At 48.6% G+C, this 23,659-nt stretch overlaps 1 protein-coding gene across 1 annotated transcript; it reads left to right on the plus strand.

The window, feature by feature from the left end:
- Positions 1 to 1,398: 1,398 nt before the first annotated feature.
- On the plus strand, positions 1,399 to 23,406 carry LOC133339251 (zinc finger protein 585B-like). The gene is made up of 4 exons (XM_061547396.1): positions 1,399 to 4,333; positions 8,675 to 8,705; positions 17,463 to 17,535; positions 18,816 to 23,406. The coding sequence occupies exons 1-4, from the start codon at positions 1,862 to 1,864 to the stop codon at positions 19,921 to 19,923; spliced, it is 3,684 nt and encodes a 1,227-aa protein (XP_061403380.1). The 5' UTR covers positions 1,399 to 1,861; the 3' UTR covers positions 19,924 to 23,406.
- Positions 23,407 to 23,659: the final 253 nt, after the last annotated feature.

Genomic DNA, 23,659 nt, shown 5'->3' on the forward strand with positions numbered 1-23,659 from the left:
TCCTGCATAATGCACGGAGGATTAGCAGCTAATCCTGCATAATGCACGGGCATAAGTAGTACTAATCACATACCTGCATTTCCCATAAATATGCTAAATTCCTCTTGATATGCATATTCTTTTGTCAAGGCTCCCCCCTTTTTTCCCCCCTTCCAACCCAGCTTATATACATGCTCCAAGCACGTGTGCTGTTTCATTCAGACGCTGTCGCCTCGACAGACCTGGTTTTCACCTGAGGACGGGTACTTGCGTTGTGGCCGAAAACGTCGTGAGAATTATTTTATTATGTTTTATTTTTATTATTCTATTTTTATACTTTTTGCATTGTGTACAGTGTGGAAGCTACCCACATGCCAAATTTCAAGTTTGTTGCATGTCGGGAAGTATGCTAAACATTTCGAACAGACATATTCACAAATTTCCTTTTTTTATACATAGATAAATCGGCATTTTGCGACCCCCACCGCCGCCACCGTGTGGCATATTATTACGTGCCAGGGACTCTGAGAGGACAACAGTCCGTGTCCATAATTGGCAATAAGTAACGGCAAAGCAGTTACAAGCCACTCACAGAATTGTGCGCAGTTGCGTGTACAGTACACGACTTCCCTGAAGGCATCAACACCTTCAGCGAGCGCGATGCCGAGGTTCTTACTTACTAACAACTCCTTACTTACAACTCCTATCGTTTTTCATTTCTGGAGGTGTTACCCCCCCCCCCCCCCACCTGCAAATCCTGACTCCGCCTCTGTGCGACAGTATGAAGTTTGTATTTGCGGTAAAGTCTATTAACTCTATTGAGCACGGAGGTTATATCAAAACAGTAGTTTATTTTTCTTTGGTTCTTTCGGTAAAGTCACGTATAAAGATAAGATAATAAATTAAATAATAGCATACTACGACGTTTCGATTGCAACACAAGCAATCATCATCAGGTATAAAAGAAATAGCAACAAAAATCTAACCAGAAAACTATAGACAGACATATAAGCAGACAGACATCATAAAGATACACAGAGAGAGAACACGTATCGGCACAAAGAGAGAGGTCGTCTCTGTGACGGGTCCTTAAATATAGAGAGGGGGCGGGGGTGGAGAGAGGGAGGGGGCAGAGAAAAAATTAGCATGTCAATGAGTGGACAACGACCTCTCTCTTTGTGCCGATATGTGTTCTCTCTGTGTATCTTTATGATGTCTGTCTGCTTATATGTCTGTCTATAGTTTTCTGGTTAGATTTTTGTTGCTATTTCTTTTATACCTGATGATGATTGCTTGTGTTGCAATCGAAACGTCGTAGTATGGTATTATTTAATTTATTATTTTATCTTTATATGTGACTTTACCGAAAGAACCAAAGAATAATTCCTGCAGTCACGAAAGCTCCAAAATTAAGATTAGTTTATTTGTGTTTTCCTCTGGAAGTCTTTGTAAGATTGGAGTGAGGAAGTTATCACAGCACAAACGTGCAGCTGAAGTCGGAACTGTTCATCACAGCAACCAAGGACATCTGTGCCTGGCTTCACACCTCTAAGTTGTGATTGAACATTAATTTATGCATTTGTGGATAACACAAATAGTATTATTTTCAACACCCTTTGCTTTGTCAGCTAAATTTAGCTTTCAGAAACATTTATTTTGAAGCCAGACAGCCGAAATTGTGTGCTCGGAGTTTTGGGTTAACATTCATTTTGAAGATACTAGGGCTTCCAGGCATTTTTCTAACTATTTGTCCTCTCATTGTGTGCCATAACAGCCCGTGTGATGAATTTGGGACGCTTTTTTACGATATCATGTATATGTGAATAAGTATAGACGTGTAAGGCACGTGTTACTGTGTATTTGCATTGATACTGATGTGTAGATGGTGTGGATCTATTTTTCTGTCTGCAGCTGTCGCTGCCTCTACAGAATTTGTCTGATGGAGCAAAGGCAGTCGGCGCGGCTCGGTGCAAAAAGGCAACAATGCGACCGGTGTGCATACAGCACGGATCGTACTGAAAATTTGACACAGCACCAGAGAACTCACACAGGAGAGAAACCCTTCAAGTGCAGTGTGTGTGGGAAGCCGTTTGCACGTCCATCTGTTCTTGTAACACACCAGAGAACACACACGGGAGAGAAGCCCTTCAAGTGCAGTGTGTGTGGGAAGGCGTTTGCAGAGTCATCTACTCTTAAAATACACCACAGAACACACACGGGAGAGAAACCCTTCAAGTGCAGTGTGTGTGGGAAGACATTTTTATATTCATCTGCTCTTGTAACACACCAGAGAACACACACGGGAGAGAAACCCTTCAAGTGCAGTGTGTGTGGGAAGGCGTTTACACAGTCACCACATCTAGTAAAACACCAGAGAACACACACGGAAGAGAAACCCTTCAAGTGCAGTGTGTGTGGGAAGGCGTTTGCACATTCAATTACTCTTGTAGAACACCAGAGAACACACACGGGAGAGAAACCCTTCAGGTGCAGTGTGTGTGGGAAGGCGTTTGCACATTCAATTACTCTTGTAGAACACCAGAGAACACACACGAGAGAGAAACCCTTCAGGTGCAGTGTGTGTGGGAAGGCGTTTGCACAGTTATCTGGTCTTGTAGAACACCGGAGAACACACACGCGAGAGAAACCCTTCAAGTGCAGTGTGTGTGGGAAGGCATTTTTATATTCATCTGCTCTTGTAACACACCAGAGAACACACACGGGAGAGAAACCCTTCAAGTGCAGTGTGTGTGGGAAGGCGTTTGCACAGTCACCACATCTTGTGAAACACCAGAGAGCACACACGGGAGAGAAACCCTTCAAGTGCAGTGTGTGTGGGAAGGCGTTTACACATTCAATTACTCTTGTAGTACACCAGAGAACACACACGGGAGAGAAACCCTTCAAGTGCAGTGTGTGTGGGAAGGCGTTTGCACAGTCACCACATCTTGTAAAACACCAGAGAGCACACACGGGAGAGAAACCCTTCAAGTGCAGTGTGTGTGGGAAGGCGTTTACACATTCAATTACTTTTGTAGTACACCAGAGAACACACACGGGAGAGAAACCCTTCAAGTGCAGTGTGTGTGGGAAGGCGTTTGCACTTTCATCGACTCTTAAAAAACACCAGAGAACACACACGGGAGAGAAACCCTTCAAGTGCAGTGTGTGTGGGAAGGCGTTTGCACTTTCATCGACTCTTAAAAAACACCAGAGAACACACACGGGAGAGAAACCCTTCAAGTGCAGTGTGTGTGGGAAGGCGTTTATAGATTCATCTAGTCTTGTAGCACACCAGAGAACACACACGGGAGAGAAACCCTTCAAGTGCAGTGTGTGTGGGAATGCGTTTGCACATTTATCTTCTCTTATAACACACCAGAGATCACACACGGGAGAGAAACCCTTCAAGTGCAGTGTGTGTGGGAAGGCGTTTGCACAGTCATCTGCTCTTGTAAAACACCAGAGAACACACACGGGAGAGAAACCCTTCAAGTGCAGTGTGTGTGGGAAGGCGTTTGCACGTTCATCTTCTCTTATAATACACCAGAGATCACACACGGGAGATAAACCCTTCAAGTGCAGTGTGTGTGGGAAGGCGTTTGCACACTCACCACATCTTGTAGAACACCAGAGAACACACACGGGAGAGAAACCCTTCAAGTGCAGTGTGTGTGGGAAGGCGTTTTCACGTTCATCGACTCTTAAAAAACACCAGAGAACACACACGGGAGAGAAACCCTTCAAGTGCAGTGAGAGAACACACATGGGAGAGAAACCCTTCAAGTGCAGTGTGTGTGGGAAGGCGTTTTCACGTTCATCGACTCTTAAAAAACACCAGAGAACCCACACGGGAGAGAAGCCCTTCAAGTGCGGTGTGTGTGGGAAGGCGTTTGCACTTCCATCTACTCTTGTAGCACACCAGAAAACACACACGGGAGACAAACCCTTCAGGTGCAGTGTGTGTGGGAAGGCGTTTGCACGGTCACCACATCTTCAAAAACACCAGAGATCACACAAGCATCATAAGATCCACAAGGAGTGGAGTGTGAAATCAGCTTGTGAAAGTCAAAGTGCCGTAATGAGCCCATCCCTCATGAAACAAGAACCAGAAGAAAATTCCAGCTTGAACACTTTTAAAGGTATCGAAGTGAAATGTGAGGAGGTGAAGGTGAAATGTGAAGAAGTGATGGTGAAGAGCGAAGAAGTGAAGGTAAAATGTGAAGATGAAGAGTCGACTCCAAAATCGGACCACAGCGATGGAGGCAACGTGAAGCAGGAGGAGAATTCTGACTGTGAGGCAGAGCGAGGCAACTCCCAGCAGTTTGTGGAAGTGGAGGTGTGGGTGGACTTCCTCTGAGACAATACAAAGTCAAATGGAGACCCGGTAGATGTGTAAGCCAGAGACGATGTCACTCCAATAGATGCACCTTTGTCACAGGCCTTTAATGACAAGAATGTGAAGTTGAACACTCAATTCCTAGGTTCAACCTGCAGGGTAAGAGCGGCCAGTCTGTGTGGACCTGTGGGTTGGGTAGATCTCTAACCAGGAGCGGGAGCCAATAAGCTCCCAAGCATTCTCTATGTTATCATAATTGCATTTATATTGTGCTTGCTTAATTGCCTCGGCAATTCGGAGTTTTGCATCGTATCTCGTCTCAAACACTCGAAGAGCATCCCCAAGTAGCAGCTGCCCCTGTGCCACAAGCAGAGGTCGCAAACGGGTTTTGATTCCATACCCGGACCTGGCCGCACCAGGATCGCAAATGGTACCTGTAACCTACCCGATACCCGGCTACCTGTACCCGGCCAGGTATCGTATAGGGTACGGAGACGAGTACCCGATTGCGACCTCTGGGATGAAGCCATGTTGCATGCGCGGGTGGGTTGATTCTAGGAACTTGAATTGTGAGAAGAGACAAGACGTTGGGAAATGAGTGACAAACGGTTACTCGCCAGTGACTCACGGCCTACCCGTACCCGGCCGCACCAGGGTCGCCAACGGGTACCCATACCCGGCCGGGTACGGGTAGCCGGGTATCGGGTAGGGTACGGGAATCGGGTACCCGATTGCGACCTCTGGCCACAAGGTGGTGGCCCTGCACCGGCCTGCATGTGGACTAGAGCCGGGCAGTAGGAGGCGATGATTAATGTGGCATCTGAGTTGTGTAGTTTGTAGGTAATGTTTAGAATTTGCTCAATTGTGACCCAGACGCCAGCATGCAATGGCCTACTCGTTTTGAATGGTGCATTAGTATGTTGTACATACACTGTTAAGCAGACGATGCAGTTTTTTTTTTATATAGCTTGTTAATGCGATGTAACCTGATGCAGTATATTTCAGTGCAGTAATTACATTTTGTTAATATGCCTGTCACTAATTTAGAATGAATACTTGTCCGATTGTGCGTGTACATGTAACATTTTGTCTATAAGGGTCAAACATTGAATCAGTGATGTTTTGGAAGTAACCTGGACAGATAACTCAGGTGAGACTCATTGTTCTTGTGATACAGGTCAATGGGTACTTTTGTGTTTTCAGGAAACATCTCCCTCTGGAGCAACTCATTGTCTTTGAAATAGGGAGCACACTCGGATCATTCAATTACAAGGCATACCACTCAAAAGATACACGTAGTGGAGATACATTCTCTACAACACGAATTATAATTTGGTATTACATGTTGACACAAATTTCGTCTAACTAGGACTAGAAATGCTCCTTACAGATTAACGTCTGGATGTTTGAAGATATCGGTTGAAACAAGCCCGGCTGCTGTTGAGACTCTGTGCACCAATCGTGGTGCACAGGTGGCTTGCACTGAATCAATGATGCACTCCCAGAAGGCTGTGCTAGTTATCGTTTGTGTAAAACATTCCTTTGTTTCGTGGAGAGATCGATAAATGAAAGATGTCGTGTCTGCTGATCTGCTTCATAGCAAAGAGGTAATTTTAAGAGCATATTTGGAATGCATTTTTGGTAGAGATTTGTATTCGGTTACAAGGCAGAGCACATCGAGTAGATACATTCTCCACAACAACACTCAGAATTTTGCATGAAGTCTTATTTGTTGGTGAACTAGGACAAGAAATGATCCTTGCCGATTAACGTCTGGATGTTCACAACCATGGGTTGAAGCAAGCCTGACCGCCTGCAGCCCCCTCACAACCATTTACGGCCTTGGGCCAGGAAAGTCACGAAAAAAATTGCACACGAACGATGCATCCACACAAACTCCCGATGCTCCGTTTTGAAGTTTTAAAATGAAACAACTTTGAATTGTATTATGTTTAGAATTAGATAATTGTATTTCTTCATTAAAGCTTATATCATTTTACATCTGGAAGACTTAATTGAAAGCGACATTTAGTGTGAATTTTTTCTCGTCGTTAAGTAGATGGCCTTGCCGGGGTTCGGTTCGATGCGGACTTTCACCTGGTTGGGTTCGCGGGGTGGAGATGAGGCAAAACAGAGCTGGCCGTGCCAGAAGACCGCCGTCTGCAGATCGATTCCAACGCGATCGAACGTCTGTCCCTGCTCCTCCGTCGTTCATGCAGGGGGCGCGTAGGTTTACAGCGCCCCCTGCATGAGAGTGATGGAAAGTGCAGCGTTCATCACAGAGAGACGAAGTGCGCTGATATAAGAGTACTATAGTGAAGTATCCGGCGTTGCCCGGGCGAAAAAGACACACACATGGACTTAGACACACAAACATCGACCCACACACAAACACATCTACTTACACACACAGACATGGACTTTAGATACACACACATGGAGTTACACATATCGACTCACACAAACACATTGACTTACACAAACATGGACTAACACACACATGGACTAACACATACACATCGACGTACATACACACATCTGACACACATAGACACACACACACACAGCGACACACATCGACTCACACATGGACTCACACAGCAATCCCCGATGATGCCACAGCTAGAGCAATTCTCTCTGGCGAGCCTTTGCGAGGAGCAGTTTCAAAACAAAGGTCTTCCCAGTACTGGCAGGTGCATCAATGATACAAATGACTCGATTTGTAGTCTCAATGTCTTCCAAGATTTCCGTGTAGGCTTCTGTTTGTGCATCCATCAGCTTTGGTTAATTTTCCTAAATAAATGTGTAATATAGTAATTACGGCGGGAGACCACTTGACGGGTAGCACACTTTTATTAACACCCACTTAGCCACAAAAACACGTGTAGCCAACTACAGCCTACGCTACGCGTTCCACCCGGCTACACACACACGGGCTCTCCGGCCCCGTAGCTTCCAGGGGAACTCACAGACCCACCCCGGCTGGGGTATGGGTCCCGACCACTGGGTCCCACAGCCGGCCCTCACAAGGACGTCCGGCCCCGGGTCCCACGGTCTCGCCTCTGAGCCGCACAGGGTCCCGGCCCTTACAAGGACAGCGGGGCTAGGGGTCTCAGGGCCCTATCTCTTGCTCCTCCGTCTTCTGTCTTCACTGGTTACCCACTCGCCGAGTGCTGCTGCACATCGCCATAAATAGTCCTCCGCTCCAGGGGGGGGGGGGGGCCTATGCGGACCGCGATGTAGCCACACCCGACACGCTCTCACACGATCCCCCCCCTTGTCAGCACGCACCGCCACTACACCACGCAATGTAGCCACACCCGACGCGCTCTCACACGATCCCCCCCTGCCAGCGCGTACCGCCACTACAAATGTAAGAATCTGTCAAGCATAATAGCATATTTCACGTAGGATCTCTTGAGCAAGGGTATGCAGGTTGTCCCTGTAGGGTGCTGGTAGTCCCATAGACGTGAAGTATTTTCCAGCAATGGAGTGCAGTTTGTGTGCTGATTTCTTTTGGGATCTGAAAATTTCATTGTGAAATTTCCCATTTTTACGTAACATATAGAATACTAATGCTTAACAAAATGGAGGAATTCACTTTTTCTTGGAAAATCTAGCTATGAAAATGTAGCAAATTTCATGGTGAAATTTCTCACTTTAATTGTAATATATAGGCTACTCAGTCTAAACACAACCGAGGAATGCACTTTTTGTTTAAAAATACATCTGTAAAAAAATTCGTTCAATTTTAGCCAAAAACGGCAGAGGTTAGTATTCCGATTTCCTGTTTGGAATGTGAACATTTCATCGTGAAATTTTCCACTTTTAATCTAATACATAGCATACTAAGGCTAAATACAATGGAGAAATTAACTTTTGTCGACAAATAAGTTTGGCTTATTGAGCCTAAAAACGGCACAGTATGCCGATGAACTTTTTTATATTCGAAAATTTAATGCATCAAATTCCCAACTTTTTTACGTAATATATGGGCTACTCAGGCTATAAACACAACCAAGGAATAAACTTTTCGTTGAAAAATAAAGCCATGAAAATTGGGCCAATTTTGCCAAAAAACGGCCTAGGTTCGTATGGCGATTTTCCTTTTATGGACGTGAAAATGTCATCGTGAAATGTCGCCAGCGGTTTGCTGGAGAGCCAAGCCACGACATCCACAAAGTGCTGCTCATAGCGAGCAGCAGCACCGGTGGAGGTCGTCACGGGTGACTGGCGGCTCATTAACATAATTGTGGGGAGAAAAGTGACATCGTACCCGCACGTGACGTCATGTCACCTGCTGCCTCGTGACGTCATGTCACCTGCTGCCGCGTGACGTCACGAGGGACCGGGAAGTTGCCGCTCGACCCGTGCACTGAAATCCGAGGTGAGAAATTCTCATCGCGGTTGTTGTGGTTGTGGTTATTGTGGTGGTTGTTGTGGTGATTGTGGTGGTGGTGGTTGTTGTGGTTATTGTGGTGGTGGTGGTTGTTGTGGTGGTGGTTGTTGTGGTGGTTGTGGTTGTGGTAGTGGTGGTGGTGGTGGTGGTTGTGGTAGTGGTGGTTGTTGTGGTGGTTGTGGTGGTGGTGGTTGTGGTGGTGGTTGTGGTGGTGGTTGTGGTGGTGGTGATGGTGGAGGATCCTGTTGAGGAGCCTTTCAAGACCATCACCTTACCCTACATTGCTGGGCTCACAAAAAATATCTCCAAAATCCTGATAAAACACAATATCCAGGTCCGATTCAACACAGTACATAAAATCCGTGATCTGGTCCCGTCTGTAAAAGATGTGGTTCCAGACATACAGTACCCTGGCGTCTACAAACTTAAGTTGCCTCTGTGGTAGCAGTTACATTGGAGAAACCAAACGACATGTCTCGGACCGCATCCGTGAACATAAAGCAGACTTGAAACACGGTAGGACAAACACCTCAGCCGTGGCAGATCACTGTTACAACTCAGTGGGCTCACATGACATTGACTTCTCCAAGACAGAGGTTCTCTGCAAGCCATCTGGCTATCATGAGAAATTCGTTCATGAGGCGATCCACATATACAAACACAGAGACAATTTCAACCGAGAAGATGGATTCTGGCTTAGCAATCATTGGAAGGACGTAATAAACCATTTCGGATCTTAACTGATTGTGTTCACGTTTACGGTGACTTTCAGACCGCGTTCCACTCACTGGCATTGTATTCTTTGCAGGGAATGGATTCTTTGCTCCGCTGCAAGTTTCCCTTCACTACTCTCCCATTGACATATTTCGTTGCTTCCTCTTAGTATCTTTCACACGACGGTCAATGGTACAGTGTATAATAACAAATAGTATAAAATGTATATGCTTAATACAATGTACAAAGTAATATATAGTATCGTAATTGTATAGTGAATATACAGCAGTGTGATACACATTAGGGTGGGTAGATTAATACATAGTGTAATATTGCAATGTATAAGGTGGTTTATAGCAATACAGTATGTAAATTAATGTTGGGTTTGTCTATGGCAGTATATAGTACGGTGTAGACTCGTGTGATGTAAGAGAATAAAGTTTAGATGGAAGCATATTATATTTTTTACGACGTAGAATTGTAATGTATTACTTACTGTTAGTAACTCAGCTTATTGTAGAGTATATTTAGTATACTGATGATACTATGTAGTTTATACTTTAGTTGTTTACGTGGTGGTTTTAGTTACTGCAGCTACATACTATTAACACTCCTTCCCTTTATTAATGCTACCCCTATCCCCTCCCTTTGATGCTGCTAATCCTGCATAATGTACGGGCATAAGTATTACTAATCACATACCTGCATTTCCCATATCCCCTCCCTTTGATGCTGCTAATCCTGCATAATGCACGGGCATAAGTATTACTAATCACATACCTGCATTTCCCATATCCCCTCCCTTTGATGCTGCTAATCCTGCATAATGCACGGGCATAAGTAGTGTAATAAAAGGACTCGAACACTTCTTTCTGTCTTCGTGTCTTTATTCAGGTTCACGTCTTTACCCACACGGCACTCTGTTATAACTCCTGTATTTGTAGCCCCCGGCTATTCACTGTTATTATAGCTTCCTCTCCCCTCTGACTCTCTGCTTCATCTATTGTAACCTCCTCCCTGCAGACTCGCTGCTACCCCTATGCAGACTCCGGCTGCTACCCCTATGTGCAGACCCTCTGGCTGTCACTGTATGCAGACCCGCTGCCCACCCTCTCTGTGCAGCCCCGCTGCTGACTGCAGCCTCCTCGCTGCTTCGGGCCGGTCACCGCTGGCCAACGGTGCCGATCCTCGCTTCCCCCGTGTTCGTGGCGATCTCGCCACACCCCGCTTCGCCCTACGTGGCCTTCCTCTGTTCCTGGCTCCCCGTCACTCCCCTTGCTCTTCCGGTTCCCCTCCTTCTATACTCAACCCCTCTGCCCCCCACGTGACCTAACTCCTCCCCCCCTGACGGCACCTCAGAAGGGCCGTTTACAACCGCATTACATCACCCTCCCCCTTAAAGAAAATCCAGCCGACCTCGGCTGAATTGCAACCTGAAAAGCAATGCGGGTGTAAAGGGCCAACACGCAAAAAGACACGAAGCATTGAAGAACATCATAACAATAACACAACACAACACAATCTAACGAAACGTGAGGGATTTCGAGCGAGTACGGGTAGCCGGGCCGTCCCGGACGGTCGGCGGCCCACCCGCCGAGCGGGAACGTGGAAGGGTTTTAGGGGCGACGGGCGCAAGTTCTTCCGTCGCCATTGGAGGCCCGCCACTGTCCCGCTCGCGTCCAGAAACATCCCGTACTCGCGTCCGCGGAGGGATAGGAAGAGCTGCAGGTCCCGTGGGTTCTGCGGCTCCGGTCGGCGTCCCACAAGCGGAAGGTCCTCCTCCCTGCGCTGTCACGGCCGGCTTGTCTGTGAAGGGTACGACAGGCGCTCTCGCAAGGTCAGCAGACACAGGCAAGGGCGAGTCGGCAGCAACAGACCCCGGCAAGGCAACTTTGGGAGATGACGCATCCGGCCGTGGGGCAATGTATGGCTTCAACCGGGACGTGTGCACGAACCAACGCCGTGCACCAACCTGAACACGCGCCGACTGTGGGTTGGGAACCTCAATGAGGCGGACCGGACCCTGCCAAGGTCGATGTAATTTAGGAGATGTACCTGGCCGCACCTGTGGGCAATGAAGCCAGGCCAGGTCCCCCTTTTTCCAGGGACACTCCCCCTTTGAACGTCGGGCACACCGCTCATTCCTGGCCTGAGCCTTGGCAGTAGCCATGCGGGCATTTTCCCTCGCCTCAGCGACACGCCGAACGTTGTCCTTAATATACTCAGGAAGAGGCTTAACAGGCCCCCTCGCACCGGTTCCCAACTGGTCATGAATCGGCGGCACGTTCTCACGGCCGTACATAAGGAAAAACGGCGAGTATCCAGTAGCCGCGTGCGGCGTCATGCGATACGCCGAAAGCACCCCAGGGATATGCAAATCCCAATCAGATTGGTTTTCCCCGACTGTATGGCACAGCATGGCGGACAGAGTCCGATTCAACCGTTCCACCATACCATCCGTTTGCGGGTGGTAGGGGGACGTCCGTATCTTTTTAGTTCCAAGAGCCGCACACACCTCCCCCAACAATTTAGATGAAAAGTTACGTCCCTGATCCGTAAGGAGCCTCTCCGGAGCCCCTTTGTCCATTACATACCCAAATAGAAAGGCGTCAGTAATAGACGCCGCTGACTGGTCAGGCAAGGGCCAGGCCATCGGCCAGCGAGAGAGGTACTCCACCCCCACCAATAAATACTTATTCCCTTTAGCTGATGGCGGAAAGGGCCCCAAAATATCTAACGCCACCAGCTCATTAACCCGAGATACTTTAATCGATTGTATCGGCGGAACATATGGATGTTTAGGCGGCTTACGGCGGGCACAATCGGGACACGCGCGAACGTGACCGACGACATCCGTCGTCATGCCGTGCCAATAATAGTCTCGTTGCAGCGTCAATAGGGTTTTCTGCACCCCCAGGTGTAAAAGTGTGTCACAGTGCAAAGATCTAATGAGCTCATAGCGCAATGACGCGGGCACAACGAGACGCCAGTGTTCCTGTATCCCTTCCCTCCACATCAGTAACCCATCTCGGAGAGCAGTTTCCGAATTACCACCCGCACCGACTTCCTTACCCGCCCTCTCCGTTCGTTTCCGTAACGACACCAAAGAATCGTCCAACATTTGCTCCCGAATCCACACAGACCTTGGAAGACGCAAAATCCCGTCAGCCGGTCCCCCTTCAACCGGTCCCGGTGTAAGCGGAGGTTCGAGAACATCCACTGCCCGCGCGACAGGCTGAGGGGGGGGCTGAGCCGGTCCACACCTATGCGTCCCCGACGCACACGCACAAGGGGATTGTTGCGGCAACCTGGACAGTGCGTCCGCGTTAGCGTGACGCACACCCTTCCGATGGTGAATTTGGAAGGAGAATTCTTGCAACGTGTCCAGCCATCTCGCCAATTGTCCGGATGGCTGGTCCATCTTAAGAGCGTACTGCAAGGCCGCATGGTCCGTTCGGACAATAAACGACCGACCGTACAGATACGGTCGAAATTGGCGGAGAAAATACACAATAGCCAAAAGTTCCCTGCGAGTGACGCAGTAACGAGTTTCCGCGGGAGACAAAACCCGACTCCCGTACGCCACCACACGCTCAACACCACCTTTTGACTGGGACAACACCGCCCCAATCCCGGTGTCACTCGCATCAGTATCCAGAATGAAGGGATGTTCAAAATCCGGATAATCCAACGTCGGCGCAGTAGCCAGTAGATCGCGCAGGCTCCGAAACGCCGCCTCCTCCGGCGGTCCCCACACAAATTTGTGCCCCTTCCCAGTAAGGAGATGCAAAGGCCTGGCGATAGTAGCGAAATTCGGAACAAACCTCCGATAATATGAGGCGAACCCCAAAAACCGACGCACATCACCCACCGTGGCGGGGGTTGCCCAATCCCGGACACACGCAGTTTTCTCTGGATCCGTGGCCACCCCGTCCGCACTAACAATATGTCCCAAGTATCGAACGGAACGTTGCAGTAGATGACATTTCTTAGGCTTGAATTTCAAATTAGCAGAACGCATTCTGGCAAAAACGGCCTCCAACCGCAATAAATGCTCATCAAATGTGCGGCTGAAGACAATAATATCATCTAAATAAATGAGACATGTCTCCCACTGCAACCCCGTCAATACCAACTCCATCAATCTCTGAAAGGTGGCAGGGGCTGCATTCAACCCCATCGGCAGACAGTTAAATTGGAACAACCCCTGCGGCGTACGGAACGCTGTCTTTTCCCGCGAGGGCTCGTCAAGGGGAAGCTGCCAGAAGCCCGAAGAGAGATCTAGCGTTGAAAAAAACTTAGCCCCTGACAAGGCGTCGAGAGAATCGTCCATACGCGGCAGGGGATACGCATCTGCCACCGACACTTTATTTAACTTCCGAAAATCCACACAAAATCGTAATTTACCATCTTTCTTTTTAACCAACACGACAGGCGCGCCCCACGGGCTGTTAGACGGAGATATAATATCCGCTTTCAACATGTCTTCCACTGCCCCTCGAACGTGCTCACGCTCAGCCGGACTCATCCGACGCGAGTTCAAGCGGATAGGGGCCGCGTCCCCCGTTTCGATGTGATGAGAGAGCAGCGAGGTGCGTCCCAAGTCCAAATCGTCCGAGCTAAACACATCGGAATAGCTCGCTAATAATTTATGAATGGCACAACGCTGCTCAGCGGAAAGGGCCGAATTTTCCGCACATAGTTCGGCGATCCAACGATCGTCCACCCCTCCGTCGTGTGAAACACCACCCACCAGCCCCCCGTCCGGAATGTCACTCTGAGCCGTAAACGCCGTAGTGGCGTGTGCCACAACGGTACCAGCCGGCACACACACACTTTCAGAACTCGCATTTAACACCTGCAAAAACGGGCGTTGATCCGGACGGACAATGGTTTGCGCCCCCACCAATGCCAATCCGCCCGTGACAGCGGCGGACGGCGACAGCAAAATTCCACAAGCACCCTGCCGACCCGGAACCGGCTTCCGGTATCGTAGGGGAATGAGCATCTGCGAGCCAGGTGGAATATCAACTGAAACTTCCGATAATGCCTGCACCTGGGCAACCGGAGCCGGTCGCCCCCAGGCGGACTGTAAAAACGCCAATTTGCGGCCCCCTGGTAGTTCAATGCAATTTTCATTGATTCTAATTAGAATGGGCATCTTAGCCAAAAAATCCGTGCCCAACAAGCAAGGAACCGCCAGGGACCTCGAAATTAACACAACGCCCGAGGCCGAGACCCCCCCGATAGAAATATTAGCGTCCACCTGTCCCACGATGCCCATACTACCCCCGTTCGCAGCGATGCAAGAAGCGTAAGCCGGCCTCACGGCCCCCGGTGGGATGTTCAAAAGATGGAATATGACATCCGAAATAATGGTCGCGGACGCCCCGGAATCCACCAAAATACGCACGTCCACCCCTTGGATCGACCCCGGTACAGTGGACGAACCTGTAGCGGCCGCGACAACCCGCCGAGCCAACTTACGCCACTGCGTTATCGAGCGACAAGGCGCAGATACTGGCCTCCCATATTTTAGAACATCCGCGTCGCACAACAACGGCGATGAGTGAGGTGTCAGGCCTTGCCGGGTGTCTGGTGCGCACCGACTTGCCTGTGCCGGAGGGTCTTTCTTTGGGACGTCCGCGATCGAGGCCTCCTGCTGGGGCGGCCCCGGAACCCGGGCCCAGCAGTCCCTGGCATAGTGGCCCCGACGGCCGCAGCGGAAACAGTCGACGTCGGGTCGGCGCGCAGCAGGCACCCCGTCCCGACGTGGCCGCGCCGGCGGCGGAGCCCGCGGCCCCGGCTCGCTTCGAGCCGGCCACGGAGTGGAGGCGGCCGACAGCTCCTTTGGGCCGGTCGCATCCGGCACGTACACGGCCTTTGTAGGGTCCCACCCTACGGCCCCCCCATCGACGACAGGACCGCCCGTCCACGCCGTGACTTGTTTCCAGCGGCGGAGATTGAACTGGGCAGTCCAAACACTTAGCCGCGGTCCGGGACGTGAGTTTCTCGTGACCGCAAGCCGGCATAGGAATGCCCAGATCCCGGGATAACTCCAACATCTTCCCCAAGATGAGAGGTTCCAGCAGGTCAGGCTCCGTCTCCGGGTAAGCGGCCATCGCGAGTTCCAGCACGGCGCCCCTGTATGCTACAGGCGACTCCTCCGGTGCGCGTTGCCGCTGCACGAAGCGGCGATGGGCGTCATCCGGTGGCTCGTACGCGTCCGCCATTTCGTCGAACACTCCACGCAATGTTTTCTTCTTTGCAGCTTTTATAGAGCGAAAAAAACGAACAGACTCATCGTCAAGGAGAGTCGGAAGCACCTCCAGCGCCTCGGCGTCCGTCCACCTTGCCGTTCGTACCGCCGCCAAAAATCGACAAGCGAACGCACTCCAATCGCCCCCGATGGAGAACTCCTTAACAGTCGTAAGGTGACGACTGCGGCTCCTTGGCTTGCTTCCGTCCGTCACCGACTCTTCCGGCGGCAAGTTCAGCAAGGCGTCGCAACGCGGTGTCGCCAAGATGGCGGACGATCTTCGTGGCGGCCCCAAGATGGCGGCTTCCCGCCTTCCGTGGTGCGCCACGCCCAAGATGGCGTCTTCACGCCGCGTGGTCGATGGCGGCGCCATCGAAGACGACCCGGGCTCCTGCCGATCACCACCATCACCTTCCAACGCCGCCCTTGGCGTGACAAGGTCACACAACTCCGTGATGACGGTTTTTAAGGTCGCCAGTTGCTCCGCCATCCGGGTCCATCTTAAATCTTCGTCCTTCAACGCAGATGGGTCGGGCGCAGTGGCAACCTCCTCCACACCCGGGCCTTCACAGATCTCTCCCTCCGCCGAAGTGAAGCCGACCTCAGGAGGAAGATCGTCGTCGTCCGATGATGAAGCCGACGCCGGAGATGGGATATTCTTCTTCCTCAGTTGTTTCGCCATGCCGTTTCACTTCTGACTCCAGTGTAATAAAAGGACTCGAACACTTCTTTCTGTCTTCGTGTCTTTATTCAGGTTCACGTCTTTACCCACACGGCACTCTGTTATAACTCCTGTATTTGTAGCCCCCGGCTATTCACTGTTATTATAGCTTCCTCTCCCCTCTGACTCTCTGCTTCATCTATTGTAACCTCCTCCCTGCAGACTCGCTGCTACCCCTATGCAGACTCCGGCTGCTACCCCTATGTGCAGACCCTCTGGCTGTCACTGTATGCAGACCCGCTGCCCACCCTCTCTGTGCAGCCCCGCTGCTGACTGCAGCCTCCTCGCTGCTTCGGGCCGGTCACCGCTGGCCAACGGTGCCGATCCTCGCTTCCCCCGTGTTCGTGGCGATCTCGCCACACCCCGCTTCGCCCTACGTGGCCTTCCTCTGTTCCTGGCTCCCCGTCACTCCCCTTGCTCTTCCGGTTCCCCTCCTTCTATACTCAACCCCTCTGCCCCCCACGTGACCTAACTCCTCCCCCCCTGACGGCACCTCAGAAGGGCCGTTTACAACCGCATTACAGTAGTACTAATCACATACCTGCATTTCCCATAAATATGCTAAATTCCTCTTGATATGCAACTTCCTTTATCAAGGAGCTCTTCCCCCTCCAACCCAGCTTAAATATATGCTGCCAAGCCTTGTGGTGTTCATTCAGATGCTGTCTTTCTGACAGACCTGTTCTTCACCTGAGGATGGCTGCTTGCGTTGTGGCCGAAACGTCGTGAGAATTATCTTATTATGTTTTATTTTTATTATTTTATTATTTCCATTCTACGTGACTTTACCGAAAGAACCAAGAAGATATGGTGGTGGTTGTTGTGTACCGAGGTAGAGCTGTCTCACTCGTAGGGATGTCAATTGAGTAGCAGCGAGCATGGAAGCGATGTCCAGGTTGGAACTTTACAACGCGGGGCCTTGCCTCCTGCCCTCGCCTGGTCTCGTTCGCTTCAATTCTCTCGCTTAAGTTGAATTTGTCTTGACCCGGATCGCCACTTTGTAACTTTGTTTTACTTTAAATATTAACACAGTTTTTAATATTTTTACCAGCCCAAGCCCGCTTGAGCTGCAATACCGCTCTTGTTTTCACAAGCGACCTGCCCACAACAACAACAACAACAAGGTGAGGCTCGTCAACAGCGTGGCGGTGTTCACTCTAGACGCGTGGCAGTGTTCACTCTAGACGCGTGGCGGTGTTCACTCTAGACACGTGGCGGTGTTCACTCTAGACGCGTGGCGGTGTTCACTCTAGACACATGGCGGTGTTCACTCTGGACGCGTGGTGGTGTTCACTCTGGACGCGTGGTGGTGTTCACTCTAGACACGTGGCGGTGTTCACTCTAGACGCGTGGTGGTGTTCACTCTAGACGCGTGGTGGTGTTCACTCTAGACGCGTGGTGGTGTTCACTTTAGACGCGTGGTGGTGTTCACTCTAGACGCGTGGTGGTGTTCACTCTAGACGCGTGGCAGTGTTCACTCTAGACGCGTGGCGGTGTTCACTCTAGACACGTGGCAGTGTTTACTCTAGACACGTGGCGGTGTTCACTCTGGACGTGTGGTGGTGTTCATTCTCTGCATGTGGAGTGGGGACAACCGGGTAATCCGGAGGGAAATCTACGCGACCACGGGGAGAGAGAGAGAGAGACGCAAACTACAAATATACAGCCAGCGTCAGGGTTGGGATCGAACCCACGACTTCCTGTATGCCAGGAGAGGTAGTCAATGAATTACTTGGTGGAGTGAGGAAGCATTAATACTGAGCAGGTGAAGGTGGCCAGGCGTGGGTGTGGACACACCACCACCTGTGAACCATGCCAGTGTGTGACAGTGTAAAGTTTGTGTTTGCAGTAAAGTCTATTAACTCTATTGAACAGTGAGGTTATATCAAAGCTGTAGTTTGTTTTTTGTTTTCCTCTGGAACTCTTTGTAAGAATGGAAACAGTCAAGAAGTGATCACAGCACACACTTGCATCTGAAGTCAGATCTGTTCATCCCAGCATTCAAGGACATCGTGAGCCTGGCTGGCTTCACACCTCTAAGTTGCGATTGAACATTAATTTATGCATTTGTGGATGACACAAATAGGATTATTTTCAACACCCTTTGCTATGTCAGCTGATTTTAGCTTTCATACATATTCATTTTGAAGCCAGACAGCTGAAATTGTGTGCTGAGTTTTGGGTTAACGTTCATTTTGAAGATACGAGGGCTTCCAGGCATGTTTATGACCATTTGGCCTCTCATTGTGTGCCATAACAGCCCGTGTGATGAATTTGGGAAAATGTTTCACTATATCATGAATAACTATAGACGTGTAAGTCACGTGTGACTGTGTATATGCATTCCTCTGTACATCGATACTGACGTGTAGATGGTGTGGATATTCTTTTTCTCTTTCTGCAGCTGTCGCTGCCTCTGCAGAATTGGTCTGATGGAGCAAAGGCCTTCGGCACGGCGCGGTGCAAAAAGGCATCAATGCGACCGGTGTGCATACAGCACGGATCGTACTGAACATCTTACACAGCACCAGAGAACTCACACAGGAGAGAAACCTTTCATGTGCAGTGTGTGTGGGAAGCCGTTTGCACGTTCAGCTCATCTGGTAATACACCAGAGAACACACACGGGAGAGAAACCCTTCAAGTGCAGTGTGTGTGGGAAGGCGTTTATAGATTCATCTACTCTTGTAGCACACCAGAGAACACACACGGGAGAGAAACCCTTCAAGTGCAGTGTGTGTGGGAAAGGGTTTGCACATTCATCTTCTCTTATACCACACCAGAGAACACACACGGGAGAGAAACCCTTCAAGTGCAGTGTGTGTGGGAAGTCGTTTATAAATGTATCTACTCTTATAGCACACCAGAGAACACACACGGGAGAGAAACCCTTCAAGTGCAGTGTGTGTGGGAAGGCGTTTTCACAGTCATCTTCTCTTGTATCGCACCAGAAAACACACACAGGAGAGAAACCCTTCAAGTGCAGTGTGTGTGAGACGGCGTTTGCACGTCCATCTGCTCTTGTAACACACCAGAGGACACACACAGGAGAGAAACCCTTCAAGTGCAGTGTGTGTGGGAAGGCGTTTGCACAGTCACAACATCTTCAAGGACACCAGAGAACACACAAGCATCAGACGATCCACCAGGAGCGTAGTCTGAAATCAGCTTGTGAAAGTCAAAGTGCCGCAATGAGCGCATCCCTCATTAAACAAGAATCGGAAGAATATCCCAGCTTGGAAACTTTTGAAGGTATCGAGGTGAAATATGAAGAGGTGAAGGTGGAATATGAAGAAGTGATGGTGAAGAGCGAAGAAGTGAAGGTAAAATGTGAAGATGAAGATTCAATTCCAAAATCGGACTTTCACATCGATGGAGGCAACGTGAAGCAGGAGGAGAATTCTGACTGTGAGGCAGAGCGAGGCAACTCCCAGCAGTTTGTGGAAGTGGAGGTGTGGGTGGACTTCCTCCGAGACAATACAAAGTCAAATGGAGACCCGGTAGATGTGTAAGCCAGAGACGATGTCACTCCAATAGATGCACCTTTGTCACAGGCCTTTAATGACAATCATCATCATCACCATCATCATGGCTTGGCTTCGCGAACGAAGATCTAGGAAGGACATCCACGTCTTCTGCAGGCACGCTGGTGGCTGAAGAGGCCTATGCGGGACAAGCAGGTCCTACCACAACAGCTGCAAGTATAGGTCTCATCTGGGATGGGTGCTGAGGGATCATGGTTCTTCCTCCTTCTCCTTTTGTCCTCCATATGGGCCCTGCGGGTATCTTCGAAGAAGGAGGTGGCCTGGTGGACTGTGTGCCGCCAGGAGTTGCGATCAGCTGCTTGTGTTGCCCACTGACGGTGATCGATGCAGCAAGCAGTGAGGGACTTCTTCAGGGAGTCTTTGTATCGCTTTCGTGGTGCCCCTATGTCGCGATGGCCAGAGGACAGTTCCCCATACAGCACGATCTTAGGCAAGCGGTTGTTCTCCATCCTGGCGATGTGCCCTGCCCAACGAAGCTGTGTCTTGAGGACCATGGCCTCGATGCTGATGACCTTCGCTGACTTGAGGACTTCAGTGTTGGCGACGAAGTCACTCCAGTGAATATTGAAGATTGTGCGGAGGCAGCGCTGATGGAAACGCTCGAGGAGACTCAGGTGACGACGGTACGTGACCCAGGACTCAGCGCCATACAGGAGAGTGGTCAGCACAACAGCTTTGTAGACGTTGACCTTTGTGGCTCTTTTAAGGTTTCTGTTGTTCCAGACACGTTTGTATAGTCTGCCAAATGCACTGTTTGCCTTGGCCAGCCTGTTGTCGACTTCGTTGTCGATCTTGGCGTCAGACGAGATGACGCACCCCAAGTAGCTGAACTGGTGGACAATAATGTGAAGTTAAACACTCAATTCCTAGGTTCAACCTGCAGGGTAAGAGCGGCCAGTCTGTGTGGACCTGTGTGTTGGGTAGACCTCTAACCAGGAGCAAGAGCCAATAAGCTCCCAAGCATTCATTATGTTATCATAATTGCATTTGTATGGTGCTTGCTTAATCGCCTCGGCAATTCGGAGTTTTGTATCGTATCTCGTCTCAAACACTCAAAGAGCACCCCCATTTAACAGCTGCCCCTGTGTGGAACAAGGTGGTGGCTGTTGTATATATAGGCCTTTTTTCAAAATTGATATGAACAATAATTCCGCCAAAATATTTTTTTAAATAATCAACAGCAGCTGCGTTCTACAAATCACACCAGGCAAGGAAGTAGCCATAAAAGGTAATAAAAAACCCAGGTGCAAAAAGGGGAGAGGGGGGGTGATAATGAGATTCTGGGCAAATCTCTCCCGGGCTTCAAAGGCCGACTTAAGAATAAGTCGACATAGAATGCACTCAGATTAAGAACCAGGCTACAATCTCCATTAGTGGGTTACTATTTATCGTATATTATATTAATGTCATCCACCTTATTTTTTATTTTATCATTCTATTTACGTGACTTTACCGAAAGAACCAAAGAATGAATTCCAGCAGTCACGGAAGTTTTTAAGTAAACACTTAGTTACATCTCTAACCTCAGGATATCGAAATATAACTCGAGAATGAAGCCGAAACCGGTCAATCACACGCGACCAAGACAATGCGTTCCATAGAGAGAGCCTCCAACCACCTTAGTCTTCCAGAAGCACGTGCTAGCAATACATCACACATCAGCAGGGCACCTTGCCTTGAGAAATCGAACACCATGAAGGAATTCCAAACTATGATGGAAGTACTGTAAACACTGCTCCAAACATACCTTGAGTCACTTATAGAGTCAGAACTGCAAAAAGTGCTACAGTATCAAGCTATTAGAGGTCAACTAATATTTTTAACTTCCAACTGGTACGAGAGAACACGACTTCAAAGGCCACAGCGCCCTTCTTTGAGAGAGAGGGAAGAGGGGCGGAGGAGTGGAGAATGCAACCGGGCAAAAGGAACCCCTCCTCCCAGATTAATTATTGAAATCAGAACATCCACACAAAGAGCGAAATCAAAGGATTTCTGGTCCTTTGTAAAAAGGCGGGCAGAGGGGAGAGAATTTCACATATAAGCAAGGACAGAGCATACAACTCAGTAGTGCGAGGGGTAGGCTCTAGGGCAGCGGTCGGGAACCTATGGCTCGCGAGCCATATATGGCTCTTCCAGTGACGGCATATGGCTCCCAGACAATTTTGAGTTGAAAAAATAATTTACAAAAAATCTGTTTGGAACTGATTTAAAAATACTTGTGATATTAGCTTAATAATACTGTGTCATGTTAAAGTAAACAGAAATTAGTTTTGAAGATAAATGTCACGGGTCACGCCTGCACGAAGCTCAACCTCACCACGTCGTACGAACCAGACTACAAGGCCATCAGCAAAACCACGCAGCACCAGAAGTCGCATTAAAAGTAAGACATTTTATTTATTATACGTTAAAAATACTATATGGCTCTCGATGAAATATATTTAGAAATATTTGGCTTTTATGGCTCTCCCAGTCAAAAAGGTTCCCGACCCCTGGTCTGGGCATGACCTCGAGATCATCCCATGGGTGTCGGAGATGATCCACACACACACGTTGCGCACATGTCGGGACTAATAAGAGTACTCCGAAAGTTAACCTTGTGTATCGCCAATTGAGTTAGGTAGATACGGTCGTTTAGAAGTATTTTAGTTATTCTTTTTGTTAATTGCATAACTTCTAGATTTGAAGCTTTCGTGACTGCAAGGATTCAGATTCTTAGGTTTTTTTCGGTAAAGTCACGTAGACAAAAAAATTATAATTCATAAAAGTTAAATAAAAATAAAATTTAAAAAATCACGGTTCCACCTGAAGACGGAAGCTTGTGTTGCCTCCGAAACGTCGTGATTTTTATTTTTATTTTACTTTTATTATTATTTTTTATCTACGTGACTTTACCGAAAACACTTAAGAATTTGAATTGCATAACTGTACCAATGAATTGATTGATGAAACTAAACATTTAGACACATCTATGTTACGAATTTACACATTCACAGGGAGACTTGTGTTGAAATCTTTCTTTTGATCACAGAATCTTGCCCGCGAATGTTTTGAAGCCTTAGCCAATTGATACCCATTTGCTGAAGCAGTCACATTGCCACACACCATTGTTCCAAGACATTTAGTTAATTACATAATCTTACCAATGAATTCATTGAGGTCTACTTTTGCTTTCGGGACATGTTTCTTTATTGCTGTTTGCATGAATTGTCACATTAATTTTTAAGGACTTTTTCCCATCGCCGTGAATGCTCGCTTTACTCTGAGGAATTAACCGATTGTTCTGTTACCCAGTTTAACAAACGTGATCATTGAGGGCTAAATGTCCGGATCAATAAGGAGAACATCTCCAGGAGTACTGTTGACATTCCTAGCATAAGAGTTCGCATATTAGAGTGTTATGTTTTTGTTTAGAGATTAAAGTTGCTTAACACAGAAATGTCTGAGTGGTGCCTTCCTAAGTTCATGCATAATCATCTTAATTATGAGAACTGTATCCTGCTGTGAGATCTGAATCTTGAGACCTAAACACACTAAGACATAATCAGTCAAAGTTAAAGTGAGAATAATTGTATTATCCCGATTGGTATTACAACCCTAGACAACGAGGCAGAGCCTAATTATCATTATTTCATACATTAGCATACTTACATCACACTTGCATAACTTAATACAATTACACCTCCCCAATTAGCATAACATT

The sequence above is a fragment of the Lethenteron reissneri genome, unplaced genomic scaffold (assembly GCF_015708825.2).
Source record: "Lethenteron reissneri isolate LAM-NWPU_2019-01 unplaced genomic scaffold, ASM1570882v1 scaffold_170, whole genome shotgun sequence".
NCBI classification, from domain to species: Eukaryota; Metazoa; Chordata; class Hyperoartia; order Petromyzontiformes; family Petromyzontidae; genus Lethenteron; species Lethenteron reissneri.

What these genes read in the sequence shown, in the direction of transcription:
- LOC133339251 (XM_061547396.1), top strand. Translation starts at nt 1,862, where the DNA reads ATGGTGTGGATCTATTTTTCTGTCTGCAGCTGTCGCTGCCTCTACAGA. An exon ending in TGGAGGTGTGGGTGGACTTC is followed by an intron (nt 4,334 to 8,674) that starts CTCTGAGACAAT and finishes GGGACCGGGAAG; the next exon opens with TTGCCGCTCGACCCGTGCAC. An exon ending in CCCGTGCACTGAAATCCGAG is followed by an intron (nt 8,706 to 17,462) that starts GTGAGAAATTCT and finishes TATTTTTACCAG; the next exon opens with CCCAAGCCCGCTTGAGCTGC.